At 49.2% G+C, this 27,890-nt stretch overlaps 2 protein-coding genes across 8 annotated transcripts in view; one reads left to right on the top strand and one right to left on the bottom strand.

The window, feature by feature from the left end:
• TCERG1 (transcription elongation regulator 1) overlaps nucleotides 1–12,537 on the top strand; it is a 29,817-nt gene extending 17,280 nt beyond the window's left edge. For all 6 annotated transcript variants that reach the window (XM_032702645.1, XM_032702643.1, XM_032702646.1 and 3 more), the window contains 9 exons: nucleotides 573–662; nucleotides 1,385–1,503; nucleotides 3,482–3,632; nucleotides 7,932–8,096; nucleotides 8,797–8,979; nucleotides 9,456–9,635; nucleotides 10,517–10,600; nucleotides 10,859–10,959; nucleotides 11,340–12,537. In XM_032702645.1, coding sequence (XP_032558536.1) covers nucleotides 573–662; nucleotides 1,385–1,503; nucleotides 3,482–3,632; nucleotides 7,932–8,096; nucleotides 8,797–8,979; nucleotides 9,456–9,635; nucleotides 10,517–10,600; nucleotides 10,859–10,959; nucleotides 11,340–11,541 — 1,275 coding nt within the window. In that variant the 3' untranslated portion in view covers nucleotides 11,542–12,537. The remainder of the gene's footprint in view (nucleotides 1–572; nucleotides 663–1,384; nucleotides 1,504–3,481; nucleotides 3,633–7,931; nucleotides 8,097–8,796; nucleotides 8,980–9,455; nucleotides 9,636–10,516; nucleotides 10,601–10,858; nucleotides 10,960–11,339) is intronic.
• A 1,413-nt stretch (nucleotides 12,538–13,950) lies between these two features.
• The window catches only part of PPP2R2B (protein phosphatase 2 regulatory subunit Bbeta), a 66,281-nt gene continuing 52,341 nt past the window's right edge, over nucleotides 13,951–27,890 (bottom strand). For both annotated transcript variants that reach the window (XM_032702648.1, XM_032702649.1), the window contains 5 exons: nucleotides 21,739–21,916; nucleotides 20,463–20,627; nucleotides 17,116–17,285; nucleotides 16,483–16,574; nucleotides 13,951–15,953 (listed from right to left, as the gene is read on the bottom strand). In XM_032702648.1, the coding sequence (XP_032558539.1) occupies nucleotides 15,674–15,953; nucleotides 16,483–16,574; nucleotides 17,116–17,285; nucleotides 20,463–20,627; nucleotides 21,739–21,916 (885 nt within the window). In that variant the 3' untranslated portion in view covers nucleotides 13,951–15,673. The remainder of the gene's footprint in view (nucleotides 15,954–16,482; nucleotides 16,575–17,115; nucleotides 17,286–20,462; nucleotides 20,628–21,738; nucleotides 21,917–27,890) is intronic.

Raw genomic sequence — 27,890 nt, 5'->3', positions numbered from 1 at the left:
AAGACAGATTTTTTTTTATTTTTTTATTTTTTCAATTTTTCCCCAAGTTAAGTAATTACCTAATTGGAAGTTGCCGTTGAAGATAAATAGGGCACACGAAGGACATATCCTTAATGTTTTTGGAAATGGTCCTACTGAGAAAAGCAGCAACTTCCACTCTAGTCTGTGCAGTCTTATCCTTAAATGGGAGACTTTTTGCTATTATTTAACTAAATCTGGAATCTACTTGATGCCAATCAATTTTGATGAATAAATTAGGCTATTAGAATATAAATTTGATAGTAACTGAAAAATGGAAGTGGTTCCAGCTGCCTGTGGAACACAACCTCTCAAGGCTTTCTTCCAGTGTACTTTTTGGTTTTAATGTCACACAGCAGTAATTATTAAGTGTGTATTATCATTTAGAAATTTTCAGAGCTAATTAGTGTTGAAACTTTCTGTGACAGCCTCGATCATCCACTAGTGATAAAAACTCCAGGATGAGTTTGTTTCCCTCATTTCATCAGATGTCTTGGAGTTTTCAAGCAAAACTGTACAACTTCTCTTGTGTATTTGTCTTCTTTTAATTAAAGGTCTCTGCCTTTTCAACATGGGAGAAAGAGCTGCACAAGATCGTGTTTGATCCTCGTTACTTGCTGCTCAACCCGAAAGAAAGGAAACAGGTAAAAAAGTCAAATTCACTCCCCATCCAGACACAACTACTGCAGATTTATCTTAATCTTCAGTCTGTTTTTGTTCCTGCGAACCTTCCAGTGTTGCAAGGGATTTTTGTCATGATTAGGGTTTGTCTGGAAACAGAAGAAGCCAGCAAGGGAAAGTGTTGATAGTTGTTTTATTTCCTGTGGTCAGAAGATCTCATACCTTAATACAGTGAAAGTTGTACATGTACAGAGAGCTGCCAAAACCTGAATGAAATGGTGAGAGTCATCAGTATCTCTTCAAAGTACTGGCATAATGAATAATCCAGCTATTTATTTTTTAAAAAAGTGGTCGTGAGAAAGACTAAAGTGCATTTTTATTGTTAAGCAAATTCTCACTTCAGCAGCTTTTTTTGAGTGGATATAGGGAAATGGAAAGCTTTGAGAACACAGGAAGTGTCTGAAACATGGGACCCAGGAAAATGTTACCTGGAATGTGTAAGGAACTTCTTCCCAGGTCTCAGATGATGTGTTTGGTAGAGCACCATGCATGTGCAGCAGCTTGGATCATTTGCATATTGAGATACAAAGAGTCCCTAACCCTTCTTTCTGCCTCATCTGTGTTAGTTCTGTGGTGAGAGGAAAGGAAATAGAGAAGGAAAGAAGTGGGATTTTTCCTCCCTCTTACTTAGAGCTTCTGTGTGTCACGTTTGGGTGTTTGCTGTGGGTGACTGGTGTTTCTGTAGGTGTTTGATCAGTATGTGAAAACACGAGCAGAGGAAGAGCGCAAGGAGAAGAAAAATAAAATAATGCAGGCCAAGGAGGATTTCAAGAAAATGATGGAAGAAGCAAAGATTAATCCAAGGTAGGAGCTTCTTTGTGGTTCGTGTGCATAAGCTGTACTAGAACGCAGGATGTTGGGTTGTACTGGGTTGATTACCTTGTTCAAAACGGGCAAAGAGGAGAAAAATCATCAGATACTGTTGAAATCTTCTTTTATGTGCTTATATTCATCTAATCCATGGAATAATAGAACTTGTGATTTCTGATGATTTACATATTTCTAATGACTTACATATTTATAGTGATTTACATATTTCAAGTTGAAGAAATCTGCAGCGTGCTGCCTGGATTGTGAGAAAGGCCTCAGGATCCACCACAAGTTTCTTTAATAACCCTGTTCCTTCTTCTCTGAGAAGTAGTAGGGAGGTTTCTTGGGTTTGGAGGGGGATAAAGGGATGTTTCTCTGGTTACAAAATATGTTAATGATAATATGATAGAATGTTCTGGTTGCTTTAATACAGCAATGATTACACACCCCTCAGATTCAGACCCACTACAGTGATAAGAGCGAGGGGATGACATTGAAAGTACATTCAAGATCTCATTTCTGGGATTGTTTATTTCACAGCTTCCTCATGTAGAGGTCATGAGATGTGCTTATGTCACCAGACGAGCTCCAAAGCATCCTCTTTCAGCATCTCCTGGCTCTTCTGGCATTAATTCTTTTCCAGTGAAATAACAGCTCATTTGTTTCACTTCAGCTCAGTTTTTTCCTGTGACTCGTTTCGGAAATCTGGTGACGGTGTTATGTTAACTTTTAAATTGCTTCAGATCTGACTAATAATTCAGTAGTAGGCTGGAAGAATGGAGGCATGGAAATGCTTTAAGGAACAGTTATGTTGGCTTTAGTATCCTCAGCTTCCAGCATATCTCCAGTATGTCATGTTGGGACTGATTCTTTGCCTGATTATGGGCTGGGGTGGGAAAGAGAGTTCCAGCTGAAATACTGTCTTGTTTAATCTTATCCTTTGTCTTCTGGTTTCAGTGTTTGTCTAAAGATATTGCTGTACTTCTGTGAGTGCCAGACTGGTTTTTTATCATCTATCTCAGTCCAACATGCTCAAGAGTTTGTCTTCCACTTCACTTGAGCAGCTCTTGTTCTTCAATCTAGCTGTACATTCACTTTCTAATCCTTTTGAATAAGCTACCAAATTCTCTTCTTGTTTCAATTTACCCTACAGCAACAGTAGGCTGGATTTTCCAAGTCTAATTATTTCCATGCTGTGATGAAAACATTCCTATGATTATAAGTGTCTCACGTATTCTTGGGGCCAGATTTGCATCAGAGCTTGGAAAAAGCACAGTAGTGATTTTTTTCCGAGGTAAGTGGCAGTACTGTACCTACTGCACAGGTTGGAATCTGGCCCTGGAGGTGAGAGAACGGTCAGGGAAACGCTGTGGGATGATGGGTCAAACGCCCAGGATTGTTGCTGCTGCCCATAGTGTTTGAAGGGGTTTCAGCTCTGTGTGGTTTAAGCTCAGGCTCTGCACTGAAGGGGGAAGAATTGGTACAGCCAGTGTTCCGTGGGGACTCCTGCCAAAGAGTGGTTTTCCTGGTGAACTCTTAGCATGGTTTGGCTGCAAGTGAATGCACCTGAGATTTTTGGTTTCACAGCTGTGAAATACCTGGACAGACTGGTTGGTGGCTGAACTGCTAACCCACAGAAAAGAAGAGTTTTGTAGACAACTGAGTTTTTTTCATTTCTTCTCCTTGGTTGCACTGTAGTCTCTCTCTGCACCTGCCCATTCTGCAGGTGGCTGTATCTGAACAAACCAACCCACCCCTGTAAGTCTCTGACAACACCTCTCGTGTGAGTGCTGGCTCCTTTTATAGAGTTCGTTGGTCAAGCAGCTCTGTAGTGAGACCATAGGATTTGCCTTTTGGGAATTTTTAAGTTGTGCTCTGGCATGTATTGCAGCAGAGGAAGTACTTCCCTGCTGAACCTGCCTCCCAGCCCAGACAGCTCTGCCAAATGAGTTCACTTGCCATTTTGTTGCAGAACTACTTTTAGTGAATTTGCAGCCAAGCATGCTAAAGACTCGAGGTTCAAGGCAATTGAAAAGATGAAAGATCGAGAGGCCTTGTTTAATGAGTTTATCACAGCGGCAAGAAAGAAGGAGAAGGAAGACTCGAAGACCAGGGGAGAGAAGGTAAGGGGACTCTTGAGTTCCAGCAGTGTGAGTGGTGTGAATGAGATGGGACAGAGCCAGTGCTTGGCTTCCCTGAGCCTTCCCTGAGACATGGGCTTGCACTTTCCTACAGGCAAACACTTCAGTGGTGTCCCCTTGGTCTTTCTGAAGTATTTCAAGTTTGCAGTTTACTGACTTTTAGAGTATCTAGAATTGAATTGTGTTTATTTGTGAAGCTGAGTTTGCTTAAATAATGACATTTTTTTCATTTACCTGAGCAAGTAACATTATCTTCTTAACCTGAGTAATGCTTGATTTTATTTTCTTTATTAAGTTCTATTATCCTGAAGCATGAAAAGGAAAAGGAGTCGTGTCCTCTTTGGCTATAACCCCAGAGCTTGCCATTACCTCTGTGCTCCCTCAGTGGAGGCAGGCAGGACTTGCAATTCCCTGAGGGTACTGCAGTTAAATTTCAAACAGTTCCCCTATCTTTCCTTTCCATCTCAAAACAGACACTTAGGGACTTTCGCAGTAAATAGATCTTGTGTATAAACTGCTGCTGATTAGATTTAAAGGTCAGCTATTACAGATTAATGAACTCCCAGTGTCATGTGCCCACACTGCTGCTGGTGGGGAGCAGCTCTTTCCCCTGGAGAGAGGACATCAGATGGGGTCACCAGAACCTGGGGCCACTTACTGCCACGTCCCTGTGTGTGTGTGAGTGGAGGTCACCTCTGAAGGCCAATCATTTCGGATATTTGGAAGTCTGCAAAATGTTTATTTTGTAGTATGAAGTTATTGCAGATTTCCCTACTTGGAGTGCTTTTGGGAGAGAGAAATGCTGGGGACAGATCTGGGGACAATTTAATTCTTTAGGAAGCTTTGCATATTTTTAAAATCTGGATGCTCTGATCTAATTTGTTCTGTACTCAATTTTCACAAATGTTGCCTTATTGCTGCTGTCTTCAGTAAATGATTGTGCTTTCAGAGGGGAACTGATGTAGTTCAAAACTAGATTTTACAAGCTGCATTTTGATTGTGAATATGGAATTTTAAAGCATTTTTGCAGCTTAATAGTGCAGTTGAAGACTTAAAAGAATAAATATTAGCTTGATTGTTGTTGCATGATTGTTCTAAAGTTGAAAAGTTAAAAGAAGAGAGATTGTATTTGTTTGCTTTGAATAATGTTTTTTTTTTCTCCAAAAGCCTTTTGTAACCATTTTATGTATTCTGTTTTATAACAAGTGGATAGACTTTACAGTTATGTGCTGTGCGGCCTGTCAATCAGTTCAGTCTGACAGCTGTCAATCACTGACACGCAAATATTATGGGATTCCCTAGTGAGGAAAGCATTGGTATCTCTGTGTGGTGACTTTAGCCTCCCGCAGTTCCGGTACTTTACATTTTTTTAGTTTTTTTCCTTGTGAAGTGATGAGAGTTGTACCTGCAATGTGTTAACTGCCAAAAAAAAAAAAAAAAAAGACTTCTAAATACACCTGAAATGTTTTCAGCCTTATTTTCCTTTGATTTTGAAAGTGCTTAAAACATAAAAGAAAATTTAAGGCATTTAACCTGAAGCTTTCTCAGTCTGTCGTAAAAGTCCAAATTCTTTATTTAGGGAGGATCACCTTTACAGAAATCTTTAACGTAAGGGTTTTAGATTATCTAATGTTCGATTTTTGTCTCATGGAGTTATGGCTTACAGGATGGGATGGTGGAGCCAGCTTTATTTCACTGGTTTTATTTCAGTGAGTAAATCTGATGCCAACACTTCTTGGATGAGAGAGAGAGGGAATATGGGGGAGCTTGGGGATATCAGGAAAGGGATTGTGGGCAGATAACGGTGACCAAGCTGATCCTGTGCTGTCCCAGGGCACGGCCTTGTTCTGTGTTCCCAGGATGAGCCGTGGCAGTGGATGAGCTTGACATCCCACTTTACAGACTTACTGGAATGTTGAGCTGCAGAAGCCCTGCAGCCCTGTGCTGGTGGCTGTGTCCCCTGTCACCCGCCCCATGTCCAGAGCTCTGGGTGATACTCGACTTGGTCGAGTGAGTCCCTGTGTGCAGGCACATGGAACTCACCATCCAGAGCTGGGGTCTGAAAAGGTTATTCCTTGGTGAGATGTTTTAGACTCAATTTTTTGAGACATTTTCACCTTCTTTTTTAAAATAGAAATGACGTGGCAACACCTGTGCTGTGCACAGGGCACCTGAGTGAAGTGTAAGCTGTGCTTTAGAGCACTGAGACCTGAAGTGCCTGCCGTTGGTTTTTCTGGGGGCTGGAGAGGGAACAGCTGGTCCTGCTGGCAGGTGCACAACCAGGGAGGAGCTCCTGAGGGAATGAGGGAGTGAGGGGTGTTACTGGTGCCCACACAGCCAGGCAGGAGCTCCTGAGGGAATGAGGGGTGCCACTGGCAGCCACACTGCTGGGCAGGAGCTCCTGGGAGACTGAGAGTTTGCTGCTGGCGGCTCCCACGGGAGCACCTCCCTGCAGCCTGTGGTGGTGGCCTCAGGCAAGGGTTTGTGTGGCTGCTCATGCCACAATGCTCCCAGCAGTGTGGCAGGTGTGCAGTCCTCATCCTGTGGAATACATCCATGCACAGGTGATTTGTGCAGGAGCTTGGAGTTACCCTTACCCTTACCTTAGAGACTTCTGTGGTAACAGCTGGGAACTATTTGGTTTCTAACAAATATTTCAAATGCCATGGCTTAGAAAGCTTCATATTTCAATACTGCATGCATGTTTTAAGATGTTTTGAAACAACATTCTTAATTTTACGATGAATAAACAGTTTGCTTAGCATTTTGTTGAGCTCCTGTAAGATAAAGCAATAGTGCTGTAGCTGTAGCACAACATCCCACTGGCACTAACGGGCTTTTCTCTGATCTCTGCTTTACTGTCTTAGTCTCCTTTGGGATAGTAAAGAAAGAGCCTATAGAGCCTTTTATATTTATATGTTAATATTGCAAAGAACTAAAATTATTGGTGGGCAAGGCTGCAGACTATTGGTGCTGATCTTTCTTCAGTTTCTGCATTCTGTAGCTAAACACATTTTAGGGGATGGGGATGTGCCAGGTCTCTGGCAAGCTGGAGCCTGCTCTGTCCATCTGCTCCCTTCCCTGAGGAACCTCAGTGTTCTGCAGCTAAACTGCTTCTGCTGGTTTCCATTTTTTAAGGGATGAGGAGGGGAGATAAGGAGCAAATAACCTATGGCCAGTCCTCCCGGATTTGGGGTTTTTAATTCCTGTACCATAAAGCCAACTTTAGTTTGCATCCCAGCAGGATGTGGGGTGCTATGGAAGGCAGCAGGGTGTGGGGAGCTGTGGAGGCAGAACCCTTCTCCCTGCCTGCATGGCCCTTGAGCATTCCCTGGCCCCTGGCGAGCAAGGTGACCCAGCCCCTCACCTCTGCTTCGGGGAGGGGGAGGCTGAAGTGCCAAACCAGCCTGCCAGGGATACAGTGGTGACCAAGGACATAAAGTGCAGCAGGAACAGGGAGATAATCTGCCCCAGAAACCAAAATATTTAATAAAGGCACAGTAGTTGCCGTTACAATTGCTGGTTCTGGGACTTCAGATGAAAACATGTTTCGGGTTGTGTTGAAATAAAACCTGCCATGATTGATCCTCTGCCAGCCCTTGCTATGGCAGTTGTTGTGGGCAGAGTGCTGACATGCCACTTCCAATTGACAAAGTAGATTAAAATGTTTCCTTAAACTTTTATATAGATGTGCATGTCCATCCTAAATATAATTTACTTAATTCTAGATTTTACTTAATTTTAATGTGGGTAATTCTTTATTGGTTAGATCCATCTTAAGACACTGCTCTTTGTCAGCAGATCCAAGCATTCACCTCTGTTCATTGTACACCTGGAGGATGAATCCATAAATACCTGATTTCTCTAGAGCCCTGTTGCAAGCTGTATGGCTTCTGGAGTACTGATGTGCAAAATGCTATTATGCAGCATCAGTAACTTGTTAATTTGATATATATAAAAGCTCAAAACCAAGCTTAAATTGGAGGAAAATAATAAAAACTCTGTTGGTGGATTGCTCTTTAAAGAATAGAATTCATCTAAAGTGTAGCAGATCACCTTAACGTATCTGCTTTGGCAAAATTGTCCCAAGGGACAGTGAATTTGGGCTGCAGTTATGGCTAAATTCAGAGTTTTAGTGATTTCTCTAAATTGCAATGGTATGTAATGTTAATATGCTCCCTCTGATGGAGGTAAGTCGACTCCTTTTTTCATAAGAGCAAACCGTGGGATATCAAAGTGTCTTTCTCAAGCGTTGTCTTTCTGTTTCTGTCTGTACAACAGATCAAAATGGACTTCTTTGAGCTGCTGGCAAACCACCACCTGGACAGTCAGTCTCGCTGGAGCAAAGTGAAGGACAAAGTGGAGACTGACCCACGGTACAAGGCGGTGGACAGCTCCTCACAGAGGGAGGACCTGTTCAAGCAGTACATCGAGAAAATAGCCAAGGTCAGCAGGGAGCACGGGGAGCGTGACTGGGGTGTGCTGTGGGCAGACTGATCCTTGCTGAACAGAAATCAGTGCAGAGTCACTGGGCTGGTACCCCAGCATGGCAGCTTGGAACTTAGAAGTTCTGTCCCTGGTGGGGTGTGCATGGAACCTGCGTGCACATACACGATATCTGGGAGAATTTATCCCTCAGAGACTCCTGTGAAACCACTGGTTGTAAAATTGGCTGTAAAACTTCAGAAACTACAGGCACCACATTGATTACTTCCTCCTAGGATGGGCAGTGTTTCCCTTGCTGTGATTTTTCCCTGTGAGCTGAGCTTCCTTCAGGGATATGTGTTCATACATAGTTCTTTCACTGCTGCTTCTCTCTTAGTCCAGTATTCCTTCCTTTCTCTTCCAGGCAATTAATGGTTGAGTATGTAAAACTAGGCCCTGTCCCCCCTTGTTCTGAGTTTGTTGCTGAACACAATGTGCTTCTGGGAATAGTTCTATGACCAAGCTTGCCTCTCCCCTGTGTAAACCCTGTAATGCTACAGCCCAGCTCTTGAAGCAAAATCTTGTAATCCATGGATCCCAAATCCCTTTGAAGTATTTCGCTCCAAGCTGCCTTCAGTTTGATAACCCTTTAGTTCACTTGCCTGTCTAACGAAAGGTGTCGTGTTGTTTTTATTGAGAAAGCTTTGTTCCTGCATTTCAGAACTTAGATTCTGAGAAGGAGAAGGAGCTGGAGCGACAGGCGCGGATCGAGGCGAGCCTGCGGGAGCGAGAGCGGGAGGTGCAGAAAGCGCGCTCGGAGCAGACCAAGGAGATCGATCGGGAGCGGGAGCAGCACAAGCGGGAAGAGGCCATACAGAACTTCAAAGCGCTGCTCTCGGACATGGTGAGGCACGGACAGGCCCCTCAGCTGGTCAGGGCAGGCTTAGATTGGTGCTCCCTGTGAAAGCCTTTTGGCATTTGGAGCTCAGCTTATACAGAGATGGAATCCCACTGAGGTTTTTGGCAGAGCTCCTGTTGTCTCTGGAAATAATAATCTCCGAAGCTGCCTTTCCAAGCACTCTGGTGAACACAGGGTGTTATGCACAGAGGAGAGAGTGCTGGAATCTTCTGGTTTTGAGGATGCTCAGCCAGGTCAGTGGGGCATCTCCATCTGCTTCAAACCGATGCAGAGGGATTCCTTCTGCCACTGCCTGTTCAGTGTTAGTGGGGCACCTGCTACAGTTTCCTCTTAAAAGCTGGGGGTTTATCTTTCATTTTAACCTTAACTTCAAACAAGATAAATAATAAAAAAATAAGGATTTAAGAATTATCAAGGAACTTCAGAAAAACTGGTCTAAAAGCGAATCATCTCTGGCTCAGGTGCGCTCTTCAGACGTGTCCTGGTCTGACACCAGGAGGACCCTGCGCAAAGATCACCGCTGGGAGTCGGGGTCCCTGCTCGAGAGAGAGGAGAAGGAGAAGCTCTTTAACGAACACATTGAGGCACTTACCAAAAAGAAGAGGGAACACTTCAGGCAACTTCTGGATGAAACTTCAGCGGTAAGAGCTGCTGATGTTCAAACTGAAAATCTTTGCAGCCCACTGGGGTTTCTCTTTTTGTGTTTTTCTGTCCCACAGTCTGATTGGGTTTACTTCCAGGGTCTCTTTGCTTCAACACTCTCTTTTCTCCTTCATAACAAAGTCTGTTCATTATGTTTCCTTACCTGTTTCTCTGGAGTGCCATTTTGGACACACAGTTGATTTTCATAGAAGCTTTTAATCAGTGATCTTTTCATCTTTTTAGTTCTTCAGCACTGAGTTATTTGATACTCTTCACTGTCTGGCTTCTGACTTTCAGATATCCAGGGTGTTTGCTTTAGTGACCATCAGTATAGTCTTACCCAGTTCATCTGTTTTGATCTCCTGCTTTATCTAGTGCTGCCAAACATGAACTTTTACCCTGCTCATGCTGTGGAATCCATCCCTGTTTTTGTGCATTTGGGGGTTTAGTGAGGCTTGCTTTCTTTTAGTTCTGTGCTAACTTCAGGCAGCTTTCACTTAACCTGGAAGTTTTTACTTCATTTTTAATGCATTAGTTAATTTAGTTTAGAGGCAGATTTTCTGAAGGTAACTTTTAACAACACATTCATATACATGAAAATGTGCTAGAAAAAGACTTTTTGGGAAGTAAATGATATTTGGAGGACCTTGACCTGAAAATGCCATCTCAAAATACAAAGGAAAAACCAGTATATACAATCTACTAGTTAAAAATACAAATGTAAAAGTATGAATAAGCAAAACCCAACACTTAAATACAGCAGCAACTTTCTCAGTGGACTTGGGAGATACTTAAAGGCTTCAGTGGTAGCAGTGTTTGCATTCTGTATTCTTAGAATCTGATTTTCTTTTAATTTAACTGTTTTTGCTTCTTTTGAAAGATAACTTTAACATCAACATGGAAGGAAGTGAAAAAAATCATTAAAGAAGATCCAAGGTGCATTAAATTCTCTTCGAGTGACAGGGTAAGTGGTTTGTGTTGTTCTTGCCAGCTTCCAGTGTGGTGCAGGGTACAGAGAAGTGAGCTGGTGGCTGCTGCACAGGGCTGTGCTCTGTGTGAATGCAGGTGTTAGTAGTTACATACAATTTGTGAAAAATTAAAAATGTAAAGATAAGGAAAAGTGTAATGAACATGTAATTAACATTGCTGGTGTTCAGTGTGTTCAGTTGCAGGAAGTACTGGAGCTGCATTCAGTGATTTGATTTTAACTTTTATCTTCCAGAAAAAGCAAAGGGAGTTTGAGGAATACATCCGAGACAAATACATCACTGCCAAAGCTGACTTCCGGACGCTGCTCAAAGAGACCAAATTCATCACCTACAGGTGGGGACCGTGATGCCAGCGCAGGACTTGGCTTTTTTTGTGCTTTACCATATAAAAAGCAGCAAACTGATGTCTAATTTGATAACTTAGTTGATGAACAAGTTGATGTCCAAGTTATTTGAGTCTTTCTTGGTGCTTAATTGACGCGGCACAAGTGTAGGCAACGGGCCTTTGTCTCCTGTGCCCAGAGCACTGCTACGTGCCTAGTCCCAACCTAATGGGACAACTTTCTAGCTCAGAAAAAAGCCAGGTCCCTGCACCCTTCCCTGCCTGACCTGTCCCTGTGCTTCCTTATGGTGGGGCAGCTTCCCTGAGCCCGAGCTGGGGGATCCTGGTTTCCCCAACTGTGCTCCAGTGATAATTCTCTCTCTTGCTTTCAGATCCAAAAAGCTGATCCAGGAGTCCGATCAGCACCTGAAGGACGTGGAGAAGATCCTGCAGAACGACAAGCGGTACCTGGTGCTGGACTGTGTGCCGGAGGAGCGGCGCAAGCTCATCGTGTCCTACGTGGATGACCTGGACCGGCGCGGGCCGCCCCCGCCGCCCACCGCCTCCGAGCCCACACGGAGAACCACGAAATAGTTACGGAATGCTCCTAATCCAAGGGTGTCTGTTAAATCCAAACGCTTGCATGAGCCATCTGTCAGGTTACACACATCCATTGCCGTGAATATATTCAAACATCTGAGGAGCAGAGGCAGGAGCAGCTTTTGTGAACATAAAATGGTCTCTGGGGAGGGAAACAACAACAAAGCCCCACGTTAAAGGTATTTATGAGTTAATTGGGGCATGACTGACGAATCCCAAGGTGTGGGGCTGTTTGGTGACTGCAGGTCTCGGGGCGGGGTGTGTGAGGTGTGGATGTCTGGTACCTGGGGCTTTCCTCTCAGCACTGTCATGCGTGTGAGTCCCAGGCGTGATCACGTCGTGGTTTGAGCGTGTCCTACGTGTGTGCCACAAGCTGCCTCATGGTTCCTGCAGTCCCTGGCTGAGGAGGTGACATGCTCTGATAGCTTAAATTATTGATCACAGCCTGCCCTGGAAACACCGGTCCCAGTTCTCTGCTTCCACCCTTGGGAATGGAACTAAATCCGTTAAAGCCAGGGTTAGAGCTGAGCGGAGAATTGGGACTCAGAGACGAACCCAGGTTTGTTCACAGGCTGCTCTGTTCCTGCTCCCAGCCATCAATTAGCAGCAGTCAGGTTGCTCTGCCCAAGTGAAGATCTGTCTGATAACTTTTGCTCAAAGCTGGAAACACTTGGTGCATCCCAGAGGTGACCGAGCAGGCCAGGACGGTTGTATAAACACATTTTTATTTACGATAAAGTGATCTTTACATACTCTGGATTAGACTGTGGATTCCCTCTCTGGGCAATTCTTGTAAACTATACTCCTGTTTTGAATGTTAAACTTGTGTTTCTAAAGTTTAATTTTGAAAATGTTGGGATTGTTCAGTTTATGTATTTGAACTACAATAAACCAACCCTTTTTATATATGGATTGTACAGGCCTAATCCCAATTTCTGTTGAATTTTGCTGGACTTGTGAATTTATGAGTAAAGCAAACAACTGAAGTGATACCGCCTACATTCTTGGATGTGTTTGGCAGAACAGGGCCCGTGGCACTGAGCAGTGCGGGGTCAGTGTGTGGGCAAGGGAGGTGAGCAGAATGATACTCTCCTTTAGTTCTTTCATCTGTTGCTTGAACGTGAGCTGACAGGGCTGGCAGAGCCAAAGTTTGCTTCTGTGTTTGATGTGGGTCTCTTCCCCTGGCCGAGGGCTGGGGAAGGAGCCCCTTCTTCCCTGAGAAAGTGACTTTTTTCTTTTTTTTTTTTTTTTGTCAGCAGTTGGTATTTGTGGCCAGGGGTGGGACTTGCAGGCTGAACATCAAGAGAGAAGGGTTGTTGTTTCACAAAGACTGGGAGAGCCTGGAGGGATTTGTGCTGCTGATGGTGGAACATGGGAATGGGATTTCCTCTCACTTGGTGTGGCCCGGCAGGAAGCCGTGTGTTTCTTATGGCTGTTTTAGAATATGGTTAACTCATTAAATGAATGAGATGGCTATTAATTTTAATTGATCTGGTTTATGGAGACCAGATGTTCATTAACATTTATTTATCTGCTTATTCTGTGGATAAAGCAATCACACCCACAGGCTGGGCCCCAGGGCGGGGGATGCTGCTGCTGGAGGATGTGCGGGTGATGTGTGACACCACAGAGCTGGTCCCCCCTGGCAGCCCCTCAGGCAGGGTCCCCTGTGTCCCCAAAGGCAGGGACAGCCTGTGGGAACCTCATTCAGAGAGAAGACTGGGTTTAAAGGATGCTGGCAAATTTCCTAGCACCATTCCTGTCACAGCCCAGCAACTCCCCTGGCTGGCCCTGCCCTTGGGCTGCTGCTGTGGCCAAGCACTTAGAGCAGGGCAGAGGTGAAATCCAAGCGAGCCTGAGGAAGGAAAGAAACTCTATTTTTGAAAACCAGACTTATTTCTGCCTTATGGAGCAACCAGGATCAGCAACCCAGGACATGCTGCACCCCACAGAGCAGAGCCAGGGCTGGATCTATGCTGCTTCAATTGGTTAAGGTCCCATAGATAATGTGGAGGTAAAAGAGTGTCTGAGGAACACGTCCCTGACAGCACAGTTTGTGCCCTGCAGCTGCTAATTAAAGGCTGCTGTTTAAATTCATCAGCAGGAACAGCCCAGAATTAGGACAGGGATTGTGGGGGGACCAGCAGCTCCTTGCAGGGCTGCGCGTACCGAGGTTTGTGCCGTTGAGTGGGGGAGGTCCGGGTGCTCCCACTCCCCACGTTCCACAGGGCCCCACGTCCCCCACCCTCAGAGGGACCCAGAGAATCCCTGGGGTCTCAGGGACCCCTCAACCATCCCTCATCAGCACAGGACTGGCAGCCACCCTCAGACCAGGGGCCCTTGGACCCTGCAGAGCCACCGTCCCCCGCGCGCGAGAGGCACAAGTCAGTGACTCCACACAGACACGTTTGGGACAACTTTACTTCTGACACCGCAGCACAGGCTTTCCTTACAGAACCAAAAAAGAGCATTTTCTTAAAAAATGGTTCATTTGCTCTTGCTATTTTATTTTATCATTTCATTTAAAAAAAAATGTTACTCCTGAAATCCATCCCTTGGAATAAATCCGTAAGCCAGTGCACTTTGTTTTTGCCTTGGGATGGTTCCTCCAAAGGTGGTGTGCGGGGCCAGGACACCCAGCAGCTCCACATCCCGAGGGGTCCCTGCAGCTGCCCAGCTCCTGGTTTTCCAGGCAGTCCGTGCGCTCCATGGGTGTGCAGCAGTTCATCTCCGTGGTCGGGACACTCCAGGATCCTTGCAGAGAGGCTGTCCTAGAGGCACCTGGCCCTCAGCGAGCCGTGTCCCGGCCCCTCCAGGCGATGGGTGCTGGGGGTGCCCACTGCCCCCACAGCAGGGATGGCAGCAGGGTCGCCCCTGCGGAGCCACTGCCAAAGTGACGGTGTTGGATTTTGTATTGACTTCATTTATTCATTTGCTTCTTGCTGCAGGAGCAGTTTTCTGATTTACGGAAAATCCAGTCGTCTTTTTTTTTGTTTTTAATTGAACAGTTGCTCAAGTAAAAGAGGGACCTGACCGATCTGTAGAGTAGAAAGAGGCAGCCTCGCCATGCAGAGAGAAAGAGTTACTGGTTTTATTATTATTATCATTGTTATTATAATGTAGGACTGCAGACAGCCTCTCTCTGACACAGTCAGGGGCTAACAGCAATATACGGTTGGATTCTTCTTTAGAAGGTCATAAATTAGCAACTTATACTTTATCTTTTAAAAAAATTGAATAAATAAATAAATTAATTAAAAAAGAAAGAGAGAGAGAGAAAGAGAGAGAGAGAGTCAGTCACGACATGCAAGAGCTCACAACAGAATGAGGAAAATGACCAAAGCAAAGCCCAGAACTGCAGCAGAGCCCAGGGTCGGTTTGGTTTGCGATCAATGCAGGTCGGAAGCATCGTTTATAAAGGTATTTCATATACCAAAGAAGGCACCACAGTATCTACAAAGCCAAATCCTCAGGAGGGGTCTGGGGGTGAGGGGGCAGCCTGGCTGGAGCAGAGAGATCTGAGGGTGCAGCACATCCCCCCCCCCCTTAAGCTCGTCCATTGCAAAACTGAACTTCTCCATTTTACGTTTGGTTTTGCTGTCTCTGTTGTTAAAACACAAAATAATTGTAATAAAAAGACAAATGTGGAAAATGGCAAAGGGAGGCGACGTTCCAATCTTCAACACAAGAGGTGGAATACTTCTGGGATCAAGTTTAAAACAATTGGAGCAGAACCACTGTCACCAGAGCTGCCCAGGGGTCACGGTGTGTTAGCCCCACGCCCTCCTCCCCAGCCAACAGCCCCCCCTGCATCACCCCCTCGGCCATCAGTGGAGGGTCACTGCCACCCCACTGCTGCCTGGGGACATGGGATAGCCGGGCCTGACACTCCCAACCACATCTCAGCTCTCCTTGTGTAAATCTGGTGTCTTGTGGGGTGCCCCCCGTGGCCCTGGGCCGGGGTGCCCCAGTGCTCCTCTGCACAACCGCGATCTGCAGAGCAGGAACTGAACAGAGAACAGGAAGGAAAGGAAACAAAAAAAAAAAGAAAGAAAGAAAAGAAACAGTTGAAACCATGTGTTTACTGGTATCAGTACATGAGACTCCTAAAGAACACCTGGTCCTCCTAGTTAACCTTGTCCTGGAATATGTACAGGTTGTTCGTGGCTGCCACGGCGATGATGTTCTCGGAGGGGTGCCAAGCTGTGTGCAGGATCTTTTTGCTAAAGTCCAGACTGTCCACGCTGATCTCGTCTTTCCTGCGCTTGCCGCCCACGCAGACCTTGCGGGGCTTGAGGATGGCGCGGGGTTTGCTGTTCTCCCGCGACGCCTCCAGCGTCACGTCGCGCTTGGTGTTGCGGTCGAACATGCGGAAGAAGTTGTTGTAGGAGCCGGTCATGATGACACTGTGAGGGGGAAGGAAGGACAGATGATTTTCACACCTTCTCAGAGGCAAACTGCTGGTGACCAAGAGGCAGACTGAACATTCAGAGGCATAATGAGATCTGGTAAGAGCTGGAATTTGGCTCAGGCCCAGTTGCACCTCGTCAGCTCGCTCTGATGGCTCAGACAAAAAAAAATCTGTCAGCCCTGCCAGGTCGGGCAGCCTCGAACGCTTCCTGTCGCCTGGCTCAGTGTGAGTCACACCTGGATACTCATCATCCCCAAATTTTGGCACTCTGGAGCTAAACTTATCACCACACTTCTCCAGCTGTGGGAGACAGCTGATCCCATCCAGGAGAGAGTGGGACCCTCAGAGAACCCCAGCAAGACTCACGTACAGCCTTGCAGGTGCAGGTAGTCCCTGTTGCACCTCTCCAGACCCTGCACCCAGCGAAAGGCCAGGGAAGGGGATGCCAGGGGCTGTGGAACCCCTCATCCCACCCCAAATTGAGCATCCCTGGGCCGGACGCAGCCCCACCGCCGCACACTCACCTGTCGGACCCGTTCCAGACGCACTCGAACTTGTCGAAGATGCAGTCGTTCTCGTAGAGCGAGCAGAGCTTGCTCCGCAGGTAGTCATGGACCTGCCAGCAGGAGGGATGGGATGAGCTCCCCACACTGACCAGCACAGCACAGTGACTGGCAGACCCAGCCCTGAGCTCACTGGGAGCTGATGGACCCAGCCCAGCCCCACACTCGCCACAGCCAAGCTGGCAGTGTTGGGCACTGCCCGGCACCCTGTGCCCTGCCACAGCCACCCTCCTCCTCTAGAAAGCTCCAGCCACACTCCACATATGGCTTGGACAGCACCGGGCAGTGGGACGTCCCCTGGCAGAGGGTGGCAGGACAGGGCTATTGCTCTGCACAAGGCCTCCCACCTGGCTGTCCCAGCTGCCAGCACCTGAGCCTCCTTACCCACCTGCAGCCTGGGGATGTGCTGACAGCTCACCCAGCCACTCAAGCTCATATTTAACAACTCTTCATTTGCTTTCTACCATCTAAAGGCACGAAGCTCCCACCCAGCAGGTGTGTACCTGCCCCTCCTAACGTCAGCCCAGGCTGTGGCTCAGGAAGGAGCTCAGTGGGTGTCCAACCGCTGCAGGTGCCTGGCCGTGCCACACTCACCTGGTAGGTCTCGATGGGCCGGTTCTCCATGTTCAAGTCCCACACCTTGACAGTGAGGTAGTCCCGGGTCATGATGTACCTCCCACTGTGGCTGAATTTGACATCGGAGATTGAGGAGATGATCTCAGAAAAAAATGACCGGTTACTTGGGTCTTCAGGCTCTTCAAAAACTGTGGAAGAGGAAAGGACAAGCCTCGACATCAGCCGAGGCAGGAGCTCCCTGATCCCAGGCCAGGGACTTGCCACCCTGTCTCAGCACCGCGGGAAGCTCCTGGAAGGGAAGCAGGTATCCCTGGAACTACACTGCCATATGCAGGAAGGATCATTGGAGGCTGATCCTACGGACAGCCCAGGAGCCTGGGCCCCTGGCACAGCACCTCTGCTCTCCAGGAATTGGCAGGCAGCATAACTGACATCAATGTAAACATTTTATAGCCACTGCAACCTACAGATTTGATCTGATCAGTCTTTGAATAAATCACAGGTTGAAGGAGATCAACAAAGTTCCAAATGAAATACATTTACAGATTTGAAAGTGACATCAGTGCCCTGACCAGGGTCCCAGCACACACACAGGCAATGCCAGGGGTGCCAGCACACACACACAGAGGTGTGTCAGGATGGGGGTCCCAGCACACAGGCGGTGCTGCCCAGTCCCTGGGTGGGTCTGTGAACCAAAGCTGGCAGCCAGGCAGGGCAGGGGCTTGGGGCAGCTATTTTTGCTTCGAGCTGAAGGCTTTTGTGTGGCTTTGCTCCTGCTGCAGAAGCAGATCTGGGCTGCTGAGCTCATGGAAAGGATTTCTGAGCACTAATTCTCTCTTACACAACGAACCTATTTTCTCTGGCACCAAGCGGGCGCTGCCCTGCCCACTTTGGCTCCCTCTGCCAGCCCTCCCTCCTTCCCAGCCCTCTCTCTGTGGCGACCTGATTGAACCCTGAGATGGCCCCAAAGGGCTGCATGGCCCGTGGAGTGATCCTGCTCCTCGGGGGACTGACGGCCTCTCCATCCCGTGCCTGGGCAGCAGCAGCAGTGTCGAGTGTGGCAGGGGCTCCCCCAAAGGCAGCCCATCGACGGGGACGGGAGGAGGGATTGTGGCAGGGACACTCCTGCAATGCTGGAAAGTGAAGGTGCAGCTGTGAGTTGCCTGATCACAGCAGCTTCTTATTTCTACCAGAAGCTGAAGCTGCTTTCAGCAAAGAATAGCCGTTCAGCAGCGCTGCAGCAGCGCAGTCAGCAGGGCAAGGATGAGGCAGAGCAGGTCCCGAGGGAAGGGGGCTGTGCCTTGAGCCTGCGGTTCAGGAGCTTGGCAGGTACAATCACAGGTGGCTCCTTAAAAAACAAGTGCCTGATGCCTTTTGCTAAAGGGAAATAACCGTAGAACCCCCAGCGGGGCTTTTCCTCACTTTCCCACATCCTTTCCAAAAAGGATTGCTTTTGCTGGCATTACCAGCTGCTCCTGGGATCCCAGTCTCCCCTCTGGCTTCCCACGGTGCTTCAGATAATGCACAGGACTCCCATGTGCCTGGTGAGCCAGGGCAGGTATCCCCTCACAGGGCCACTGCTCCTCTGAGTGCTACAGCACACGGCCCTTCACAGAGTGTCCCCACAGAGCGGACATTCCTATCAGCCCCTCACATCCTCACGGAGTGGGCGTTCCTATCAAAGCTGCTGTTCCCTCAGGCCAGCTCCACACCTGGGTAACACAGATGTCACAGAGGAGCTTCAAATAATGTGGGCAAACAAACCTTAGTAAGAGAAGCACCAAGTCAGAGCTGCCCCGAGCAGTGACTGCACCATCTACATAAACCTGACGGGACGTGCAGAGCAGTTTTATTAAATATTGACAGTTATTAAATGTCTCCGTTGGAGGATTCGCTCTGAAAACCAATGTTGCTTTTCATTTTGAACTTTGATGAACTGTCTCAATTTCGACTCCCACATCTGCTAAACCACAATTGACTGCAGCTGATGCTTTGGAGGGATGGAGGGGAATCAATCAGGAGATGTCACAGGAGAGGTCACACCGAGCGGGACACACCACCACCAGTGTGCTGCCGAGGGCTGGTGGGACCAGGCAGTGCCCAAACAAAGGGAAATGCTGGGGGCTTCTGCTGCTCAAGTGTCAGGAAAATGAATTTTGTTTGCTCCTTAATTGTATTATGATTTTCAGCTGGGAACCATTGCTGTCAGACTGTGAGCCATGGCTGGGAAACACAGGGACAGACCAGGTGTGTTTTCCTCAGCATTTGGGAATACTGCCATTCAGTATTTCCCAAACTACCACCAGCAATGTGAGCTTTCCTCTGTCTGCTTTACTCCGGGTTAAAAACAGGTATTGGACTGCAACTGTGGCTCAGGATCCCAGAAGCAGCAGCTGGGGTGTAATTCCCTACCACACGAGGAGACCTAAACCCAAACACAGCCAGGGGCTTGCTGGAGGCAGGTTGTTAGTGGGGAGCTGCAGTCAGCTGCACCTAGTTTGTGCATCTTGTCCTTGTAATGTGATCACACTCTGAATACTGAAAGTCTCCTTGATTTCCCATGGGATACTGGCCACTTTCTGAAGCAAACTCACACAAGAAGAGGAGACACAGGGGTTTGGCTGCCCAGGGATGTAGCACGGTGGCCCAGGGCTCTGTCATACCTCGTTATCTCTAAGGCAGGTACCAAATCCCTTCAGTCTGTCCCATCTCTGTGTCTGATTTTTCACACTGTGCCCAGCACGAGATTGCCTTCCAGGAGCTGCCAGGGCACAATGAGCAGCAGCAGGTATTCGCCAGCCCACCCATGAATGCCATGGTGTTCATGCCTATGTTCCACTGAGCAGTTGCTGACAAGGAGAATATTCCCCATAAGCACCACCTGACACATGCAGGCTGAGCCAGGACCGGCTGTGCTGGACGCAGCAGCTCACCCATCCCCACAAACCCCACTTACTCCGAACTTCAAGGGGGCTTTTCTGCCCCTCCTGACCCCTGTGGCATCAACCATAGCTGACAACAGGACCTGGGGCTGTTCAGGCAAACAGCCTGAAGGAATACAGCGATCCCTGTCTCTGGCATTGACAGCTCAGTAGTTGCTGTGCACTGACATTCCCGTGACCCTTTGAACCCAAACCATCACCATGGTGGTTTTAACCTGCTCCCCGAAAGGTGTGGAGCCAGGACACAGGGGAAGCTGCTCTTCCTGGGGACAGGCAGGATGTGTGAGTGTGGGTGGCCATGGGGACCGGAGCCTGGCAGAGCAGGGGGAGAAGGAGACAAGGTGGTAGGGCAGACCCAAGCCCAGGTGGTTCTCCACACTCCCTCTTTTGTGCTCCTTTAACCCAAGGGGCCCCCGCACTCACACTTGGCGTGGCGGTCGCAGAGGGCGGCGGTGCGCATGTCACACAGCCGGATGGTGCCTTTGCTGCTGCTGTACACGAAGGTGTTGCAGTGGTGTGGGTGGAACTCGGCGGCCGTGATCACCTCTGTCAGCTCCTCCATGTTGGCGGGCTTGATGTCCACGATGTCTGGCAGGGCGAGTCAAGGAGCCCACGCAGCCCAGCTCAAACTCCACTCCTCCCATGTGGTCTCCTCCTGCCCCTGCTTCTGCCAATGTCCCTGGGCACGGGGGCTCCCCCTTGCCCCAGGCAAACCGGGTGTGCCCGGGTGGCAGCACCATCCTGGGCTGCAGCACAGAGGGGGCCCAGCTCCCACCAGTGCAGGGGAAAGCCAACATCCAACACATTTTCTCTTCAGCTGGGAACCCCAGCTCTGGTACCACAGCCAGGAGACCCTCTGCGGGGCACGAGACCTGATTTGTCCATTCACCCCAGGCCAGAATAAACATCTTTTACTGCAGCGTGGGGGCTCAAAACCCAGGGCACAACAGCCAACAGAAAACCCCTTCTAAGTCCCTGGGGCCATCTGAACTCCCTGAGGACTGACCCAGATTTAGTTCTTCTCATCTTCATCTTTGAAAAAAAGCAGGCACTGCAGCCCTACTTTCCCACACCCACTCTGAGCTCCCACAGCCACACGCCTGTGACTGCTGAAATCCTCTCCAGCTGCCTAAACTGTGCCCCAGGGATTTCTCGGCAGGAAACACCATATAAATATCACTGATGATTAGTGCCCCGTGTTATTATTTCCAATGCAGCTGTTACAAGGGTGACTGGTACGACCTCATTTGTACGGCGGTGACTGGCAGCCTGTCACCTGCTGCAGGGTATAACGGGGACCGCACCATTAGTGTCTCCATCTTCCCCAAGGCATCTGTCTCCTCCACCACCTGCAGATCCCCCTCCCTCCACCCACCCCACCAGACCCTGCAGGTAAATTCAGAAATGTGTCACCCACACGGCAGGTGACAGCAGCAGTCGTGGTGATGCCAGCAACGACTGGGACTGGGGACCTCGGGCACTCTGCTGCCAGGTGCACAGCAGGCAGCACTATTTCATACTCCTGAGCCCAGGCCAGCCTCGCCAGAGGGTGAAGCTCCTGTACTGAGGCACGGAGACCGGGTGAGGAGCCAAGCAAGCCACTGCACTGCCCAGTCACTAACCCCCACAGGCACGGGCACAGCCCTGGCCCTCCCCAGAATCCAGGGCTGTCCCCAGGGCCATGTGCACCAAAGGATACTAAAACTTTGATTTGTGATTTCAAAATTCCACAGGTTTATCCTCAGGTCGTCCGCTGACATGTAGGTCTCGTAGTCGCTGTTGACGGAGATGGAGTTGATGTGGTAGGTGTGTGCGTTGGCAAACACCCTCCGGGGAGTCGCCTCCACCATCAGGTCCATGGGCCGGAGCACGGGGACCTGCAGATGGGGAGCAGAGCATCAGCACCAAGGGACAGGGTCTGGCCGTCCCCCCAACTCACACCAGCACCCGGCATGGGGGGACACCCCCACAGTGTCCCACAGTGTCCCACAGTGGCTGCCAGCGCTCCATCCCACCTGCCTAACAGACTCTGTCTAGGAAAACCTAATGCCTTCTCAAGTGTATGACAGAAGGACAAGCAAAACCAAAAGCCTTCTAATTTTGAGAGAGGCTCCAGGATGCTTAGACCACAGTGAAGCAGCAAGAGCCCAGTAAACCAGGCTCTGATCTCGCTGCAGCAACTGCTCCAGCTTTGAAACAAAATAACAACCAAAAAACTTCTGCCTGGTTTTATCACTGATAGTTGGGACCTGATATTCCTGGAGCATTTCTAACAGAAACACATTTCTTGAGAGAGCCAGGTCAGCACAAGTTTTCCTTTAACCTTTTTGCATTTGCCTCACAGCAAACTGACTGAGGTAGGAGATGAAAAGGGACAGAGCGAGGGACACAAAGGCAAGGGTAGAGGGAAGGACCAGGGACAGAGCTGCCTTAAGACGAATCAGCATAACCCAGAGGGGATGGGGAGATGCAGTAGGGACCATGTGTGTGAGGAGTGGGGTCAGTAATAACTTCGGACACAACGCTCTGAAGGAAACTTAATACACCAGGAATGTGTCAGTCTGTGCTCCCGCTCGCCAGTGAGCTGTTCCCTCCAGCTACTTCATTACTTTTATTATCTGTGTGCTGCCTGAAGAGATTTCCCATGGCTGCAGAGGTGGGGATGGGAGTGACAGCCAGCTCGAGTGACACGAGAGCACTGGCGCTGCCAGCTCAGAGCCTGAGCCTAATGTGACGAGCCTGCCTGCTAATTCCACCTGACACAGCCAATGATGCATCGTTTGCGCTGACGGACTCTGCTCAGCCAGCTGGAGACGGGGGACAGCGGCTCCAGGACCACAGGGACCGGCTGTCAGTCTGACCGTCGGGAACACGATGGTTGTGCAAAGAGAAAGGGTTCGGCAGCTTCACCGAGCCTGGCTGGACACGAAAACAAGCACAGAGAAGGCTTGTCAGGGGATTCTGCTCAGCGAGATGGCTCTGTGAGACCCGGTACAGCTCGTGGTCAGACCTGGGCTGGTCCCCATCCCCAATCCAGGCAATCCCGGGCTGATCCCAGCATCATGGGCGCCTGCAGCTCCCAGTGCCCCAGCACAATTCCCTACGTGTTCCTACATAGCAGCCACTCAACCACAGTGGTACAACAAACTCCTCAGCCAAGAACATTCTCCACGTTACTTCAGAGCCAAATCCTGGGGAGACTTCTTTTATGCCTGAGACTTGGCCCATCCCCAGATAAAACCCCACAAGAGCAACAAACCTGGTCATGCATGACTGGTTTGTTAAGGCAGGGATTTTTATCTGCTACAGTGGGAAGAATGTGCACTGAAATATGGAAACCAGCACACCCACATGCTGCAAGCTTTTGCTTAAGGGTATCAGCAATCCGGATTTAACCCTGAAAGCACTTTGAGGTAGGAGCAGCCAGGAATGTGCCAGGAGCACACATTGGTTTGAAAAGCTTGTCCCCCAACAGTGGGATCCCGCAGCGCAGGGAACCCTGGCTTGGGATGGCTGAAGAGAGCAGCTGCCCAGCTCTCAGCTGCAGTGGAGAGGGAACATCAGCAAATGGGGCAATGTGACAGCAACTGGAACTGGGTCTTTTTTGAAGCAGGCACAGGCTGAGTCAGCGTCTGCCCAACCAACCTGACTCTATCAGCAGTGCCATGGCAATCCTCAACAGCAGAGGCCTCCTCACACATCCCTGTTCCAGCTCCAGAGCCCACCTCAGGGCAGGCTCTGGTGTCACACACACCCATTATTAAAGGGTAATTCAGTGTAACAAAGCGCATCAAGTACACAGAAAGACTGTCAAATAAAATAAAGCACTAATAAATTCAATTACTTTCTCTTTTCAGGAAGGGGGGAATTCCAGTCATTTTTCATTTAAAACAAAATATGTCTTAATTTTTCTTCCTGCCATTAGCAGGCACCCCCTGTAGAAGAGACATCCCACTCACTCCAGGCACTCATGACACTTGATCCCTCTCCCTGTGTCTGGCAAAGGCTTCCCCGAGTTTATGAGACACTAACCCGCCCTTGAGCTGTAAAACTCATTTTCTTGGTGGCTGGGATGGAGGGAGCTGGCCTTCCCACCACTGCTACTGTGCATCCTCCTGCCACCTCCAGCCCTGAGCAAAGGACCACAGCGCCGGGGATGCGGTGTCAGTAATTGCCCCTGTCCCCATCAGGCTTCCCCTTTCACTGTCTGTCATGTCGGCTGTCACCGGATGCTCCCTGCGGAAAAGCTCCGCGTGGCCGAGCTCTCCGTGTCATCCACAGCGCTGTGATGGACGTGGCCTGCAGAGCCACAGAGATTTGGTGCTTCTCAGGAATGCCTTGTCCTCCACCCAGAGGTGCCACGTGGCAGCAGCGTTAGCAAAACACAGGTCAATACATGGGGGAAAGGATCAAGGGTTCAGCTCTCGGGACAAACAGTCACAAACCTCCCAAAGCCCACGGCCAACATGTGCCAGGTTTGAGCTACTGGGGGTCAGGTGGGGACATGGACCTCCCACACAGCCCCACAGAGGGAAGGAACCCAACTACCCACATGCAAAGGGAAAGCAATGCTGTGAATCCTCATGGGATGCACCAGAGGCCAGGAATTCCCAAAGGGTGTGAATATGACATGACTGAGTGCAGTGGGACCACCTACCCATTTCTGTGCAATGGAAAGGGGGGTTTGCTTCTGGTTACCTCCATGGAAACCCTACACTGGACTTACACTGAGAGCCCAACCTGAACCTGAGCAGTAGGTCATAAAAAAATCCCAACAAATAATCCATTAGGTGTCTGCCCAATCCCCACCTTGCCAGGGTGACCAAGCCCAGCACCAGCTGCAGCCATAGCTCTGTGGTTCCCTGCCAGGTGCAGCAGGACCAGCTGCAGGCAGCTCCCCCTGCGACCCTGACAGGCACAGCCATGCTCAGCTGGGCCAGCTGTGCTGTGAGCCACTGGGGAGAGCTTTTCTCGCTCCTGCATTTACAGCAGGACACACATCCCTCTCCAGTGAGAGCTGAGGGTGGTGGTGCCAAGCCAGCACAGCAGTAGTGCCAGATCAGCCCAGTGGTGGTGCCAGATCAGCCCAGTGGTGGTGCCAGATCAGCACAGTGGTGGTGCCAGGCCAGCCCAGCGGGTGACTGTGCAACCCCACTCCCCCCAGCCCACCCCCCTGCTCTGCACCAGCACGGCTGGCACCCAGCTTGCTCCACAGCCTCCCACAGGATTTGGACAAGGGGGATTAGTCAAACCGAAGCCTGGATTGACCCCAGCCTTGGGTCTGCAAGAAGGAAACTATAATCCAGTCCCTGGCAAATCAGGAGCAGAGCGAGCGCTCAGGGATAAATCCAGTGAGTTTTCCACCCACCCCAGCAGCTGAGCTCCCCCAGGCACACTCCCCATTCATTTCCTGCCTACACAAGGCGCATTCTGTGACTGCCCAATGTCACCTCCAGATTAATATTTTGCAGACGAAATGAGCATCAAACACTATTTTCATGGCAGACCGACAATTTCATGCTCCTCAGGATTTTGTCACATAAGACCTGCCCTGTGATATGTGGAAGGGACCTTCCTGTGGGAGGACAAAGCCGCTGCCTCACTGCTCATCCACACAGCTGATGGAGCTGCTGGTTCCATCTCTTGTCCCCAGACATGACCCTCACTGCCCAGCACTGCACTCACACTGCTCCTTCTGTTGCCTGTCCCTGAGCCTGTTCTCAGACATGGGCATGGACTTGTTGCCCACTAAAGACCCACCTGAGTCTGCAGAGACTTCAGAGAACAAACAGAACATTTTTCTTATCTGAAGTTAAACCCCTGAACTCCTCATGCTACTCCCATCAGAACCCTTAAAAGGTGATGGTTTGAAAAGATGTTTTTTAACTTACTTCTCCCACTGAAAAATAGCCCGTGTCAGTAAAATCCCACCAGGCAGTTCACAGTTTCCCTGCTTTTCCAGGGAGGAGTGTGCAGAAACACAGCCATGTTCCCAAACCCCATTCACAGTGATTCAAACTCATGTGATAACCCTGCCTGGCACGTTGCTGTTACAGCACGTCTGGACACAGATACCAGCAGGGTCATTGCTGTGGAAAAGAGAGGAAAAACTATCTGAAAGGTCAATGACTCTGAGCCAGTGCCCCCCCAGCAGCCTCCCAATGTGTGGTGGGGAGCCCAGAGTGGACAGAGTGGCCAGGCCCCCAAAGGGGACAGAGTGGCCAGGCCCCCAAAGGGTAGCTGAGCGTGGGGATGTCACACCCTGAGGGGCTGGACCTCAAAGGGCAGCCAAGTGTGTGGATGCCACACCCTGAGCTGTTCTGAGGCACTGGAAGCAACTAATTAAAACGGGAAAACCCTTTTTGTTGTTTTTTTTTTTTTTAGTTTCCATGGCACCTGCTTTGCTGACGAACATTTGAAATTGATTAGTTCTGCCATGTGCATTTTATAGCCAAAAAAAGCCAAATGGCCCACACTGCCTTGCCACTTAAATGCTCTGTGGAATGTATACGAGGAAAAGAGACAAATCTTTTTGCTGGAGCAGAAAGGGAGCAGCAGCACAGCAGCCCTCCTCTGAGGCATCTGCCATCACAGCCACTCTGGGGCTGCCATCGGGGGGCACAGCACAGCCTCCCTGGGAAACTGCGCACAGAAGCCAAGAACTCCGAGTGCGTCGGCAAAATGGGAGATACAAACCAGGCTTTATGATGGAATTTGCTGGAGAGTTTGAAGTGGCAGCTCTTAATCAGAGAGGGCTGTGTGACAGCTACAAACATGAAGAATTAGGCACACAACGGCCCTGCCCATCGCACCTTCCCACCAGCAGCACAGCCCACATCAAACGCCGGCAGCACCCGGTGCCCACCGGCTCCGTGGGACAGAGCACCCAGGGTGTCACCACAGACTGACTGTTCTGTGAGGGACCAAAGCAAACACATCCTCTCTTTGAAAAGGTTTAAACCCTGAATATTACTTGTGTCAATTATCTCTTGCACACATCCCATGGCACAGGTACAGCGAGCGGCACTCAGGAGCACGCCGAGGTTATTATATGAGGCTGAAGGGCTGCAGCTATTAGACCTGGGGCGATTCAAATCAGCAGAGCTCTTCTCCTGACAGCAAACACTTCACACCCTAAGCAGAGTTAAATATTCCTTTTGCACTATGTGGGTTAGAAATTCCTCAGAGGATGATGCTCATCAAGCGCATTTAAACCATTAAGCCAAATGGGTGAGAAATGACTGCAGCAAGGTGGGTTTAAAACCCTTTTTTGCTTGTTTGTGGTTGAAAATTAAACCATGGATGGAAGTGGCTTTACTCCAAAGCACGAGCATCACAGGACAATTACATGGCAGAGATACACCAAGCTGCAGCAAAATGGATACAGCTATGTAAATATCTGTCTAAGTAAAATCATCAAAACATTAGATCAAACAGAGCTGGCAGAAGACTCCTCAATCCTCTGTCCTCAGGGACCGCAGGCACTACACAGCAGATACCAATAACCATAACACCGAGCACTTACAGCGTGTTTTACCTCCCGGTGCCGCGGTGAAGCAGGAGCTGCACGCTCCTGTGGGGCCACTCACCGGGAGCAGGAATGGCAGTGCCTGATCCCAGTGCACTGGCAGACACCAAACAGCAACTCCTCCAGCCACACGGCACCGAGCTGCTACCAGGAGTGAAAAGGGCTGAGAGTAAAACAAAAGCCGAAACTTTCAAGGCAGAGAGTGGACTCCAGCAGTGTCCAGTTCTCTGATATTTCAGTATGCCTTTCTGCAGGGGAAAAAGAAATCCTAGGACCTTCTCTAGTGTGTTTCACCATGGAAGGAAGCACTACCTGGGGTAACA

This window comes from Chiroxiphia lanceolata, chromosome 15, assembly GCF_009829145.1.
Source record: "Chiroxiphia lanceolata isolate bChiLan1 chromosome 15, bChiLan1.pri, whole genome shotgun sequence".
NCBI classification, from domain to species: Eukaryota; Metazoa; Chordata; class Aves; order Passeriformes; family Pipridae; genus Chiroxiphia; species Chiroxiphia lanceolata.
The sequence above is the reverse complement of the archived record's forward strand: the minus strand, read 5'-3'. Positions and strand labels throughout refer to the sequence as shown.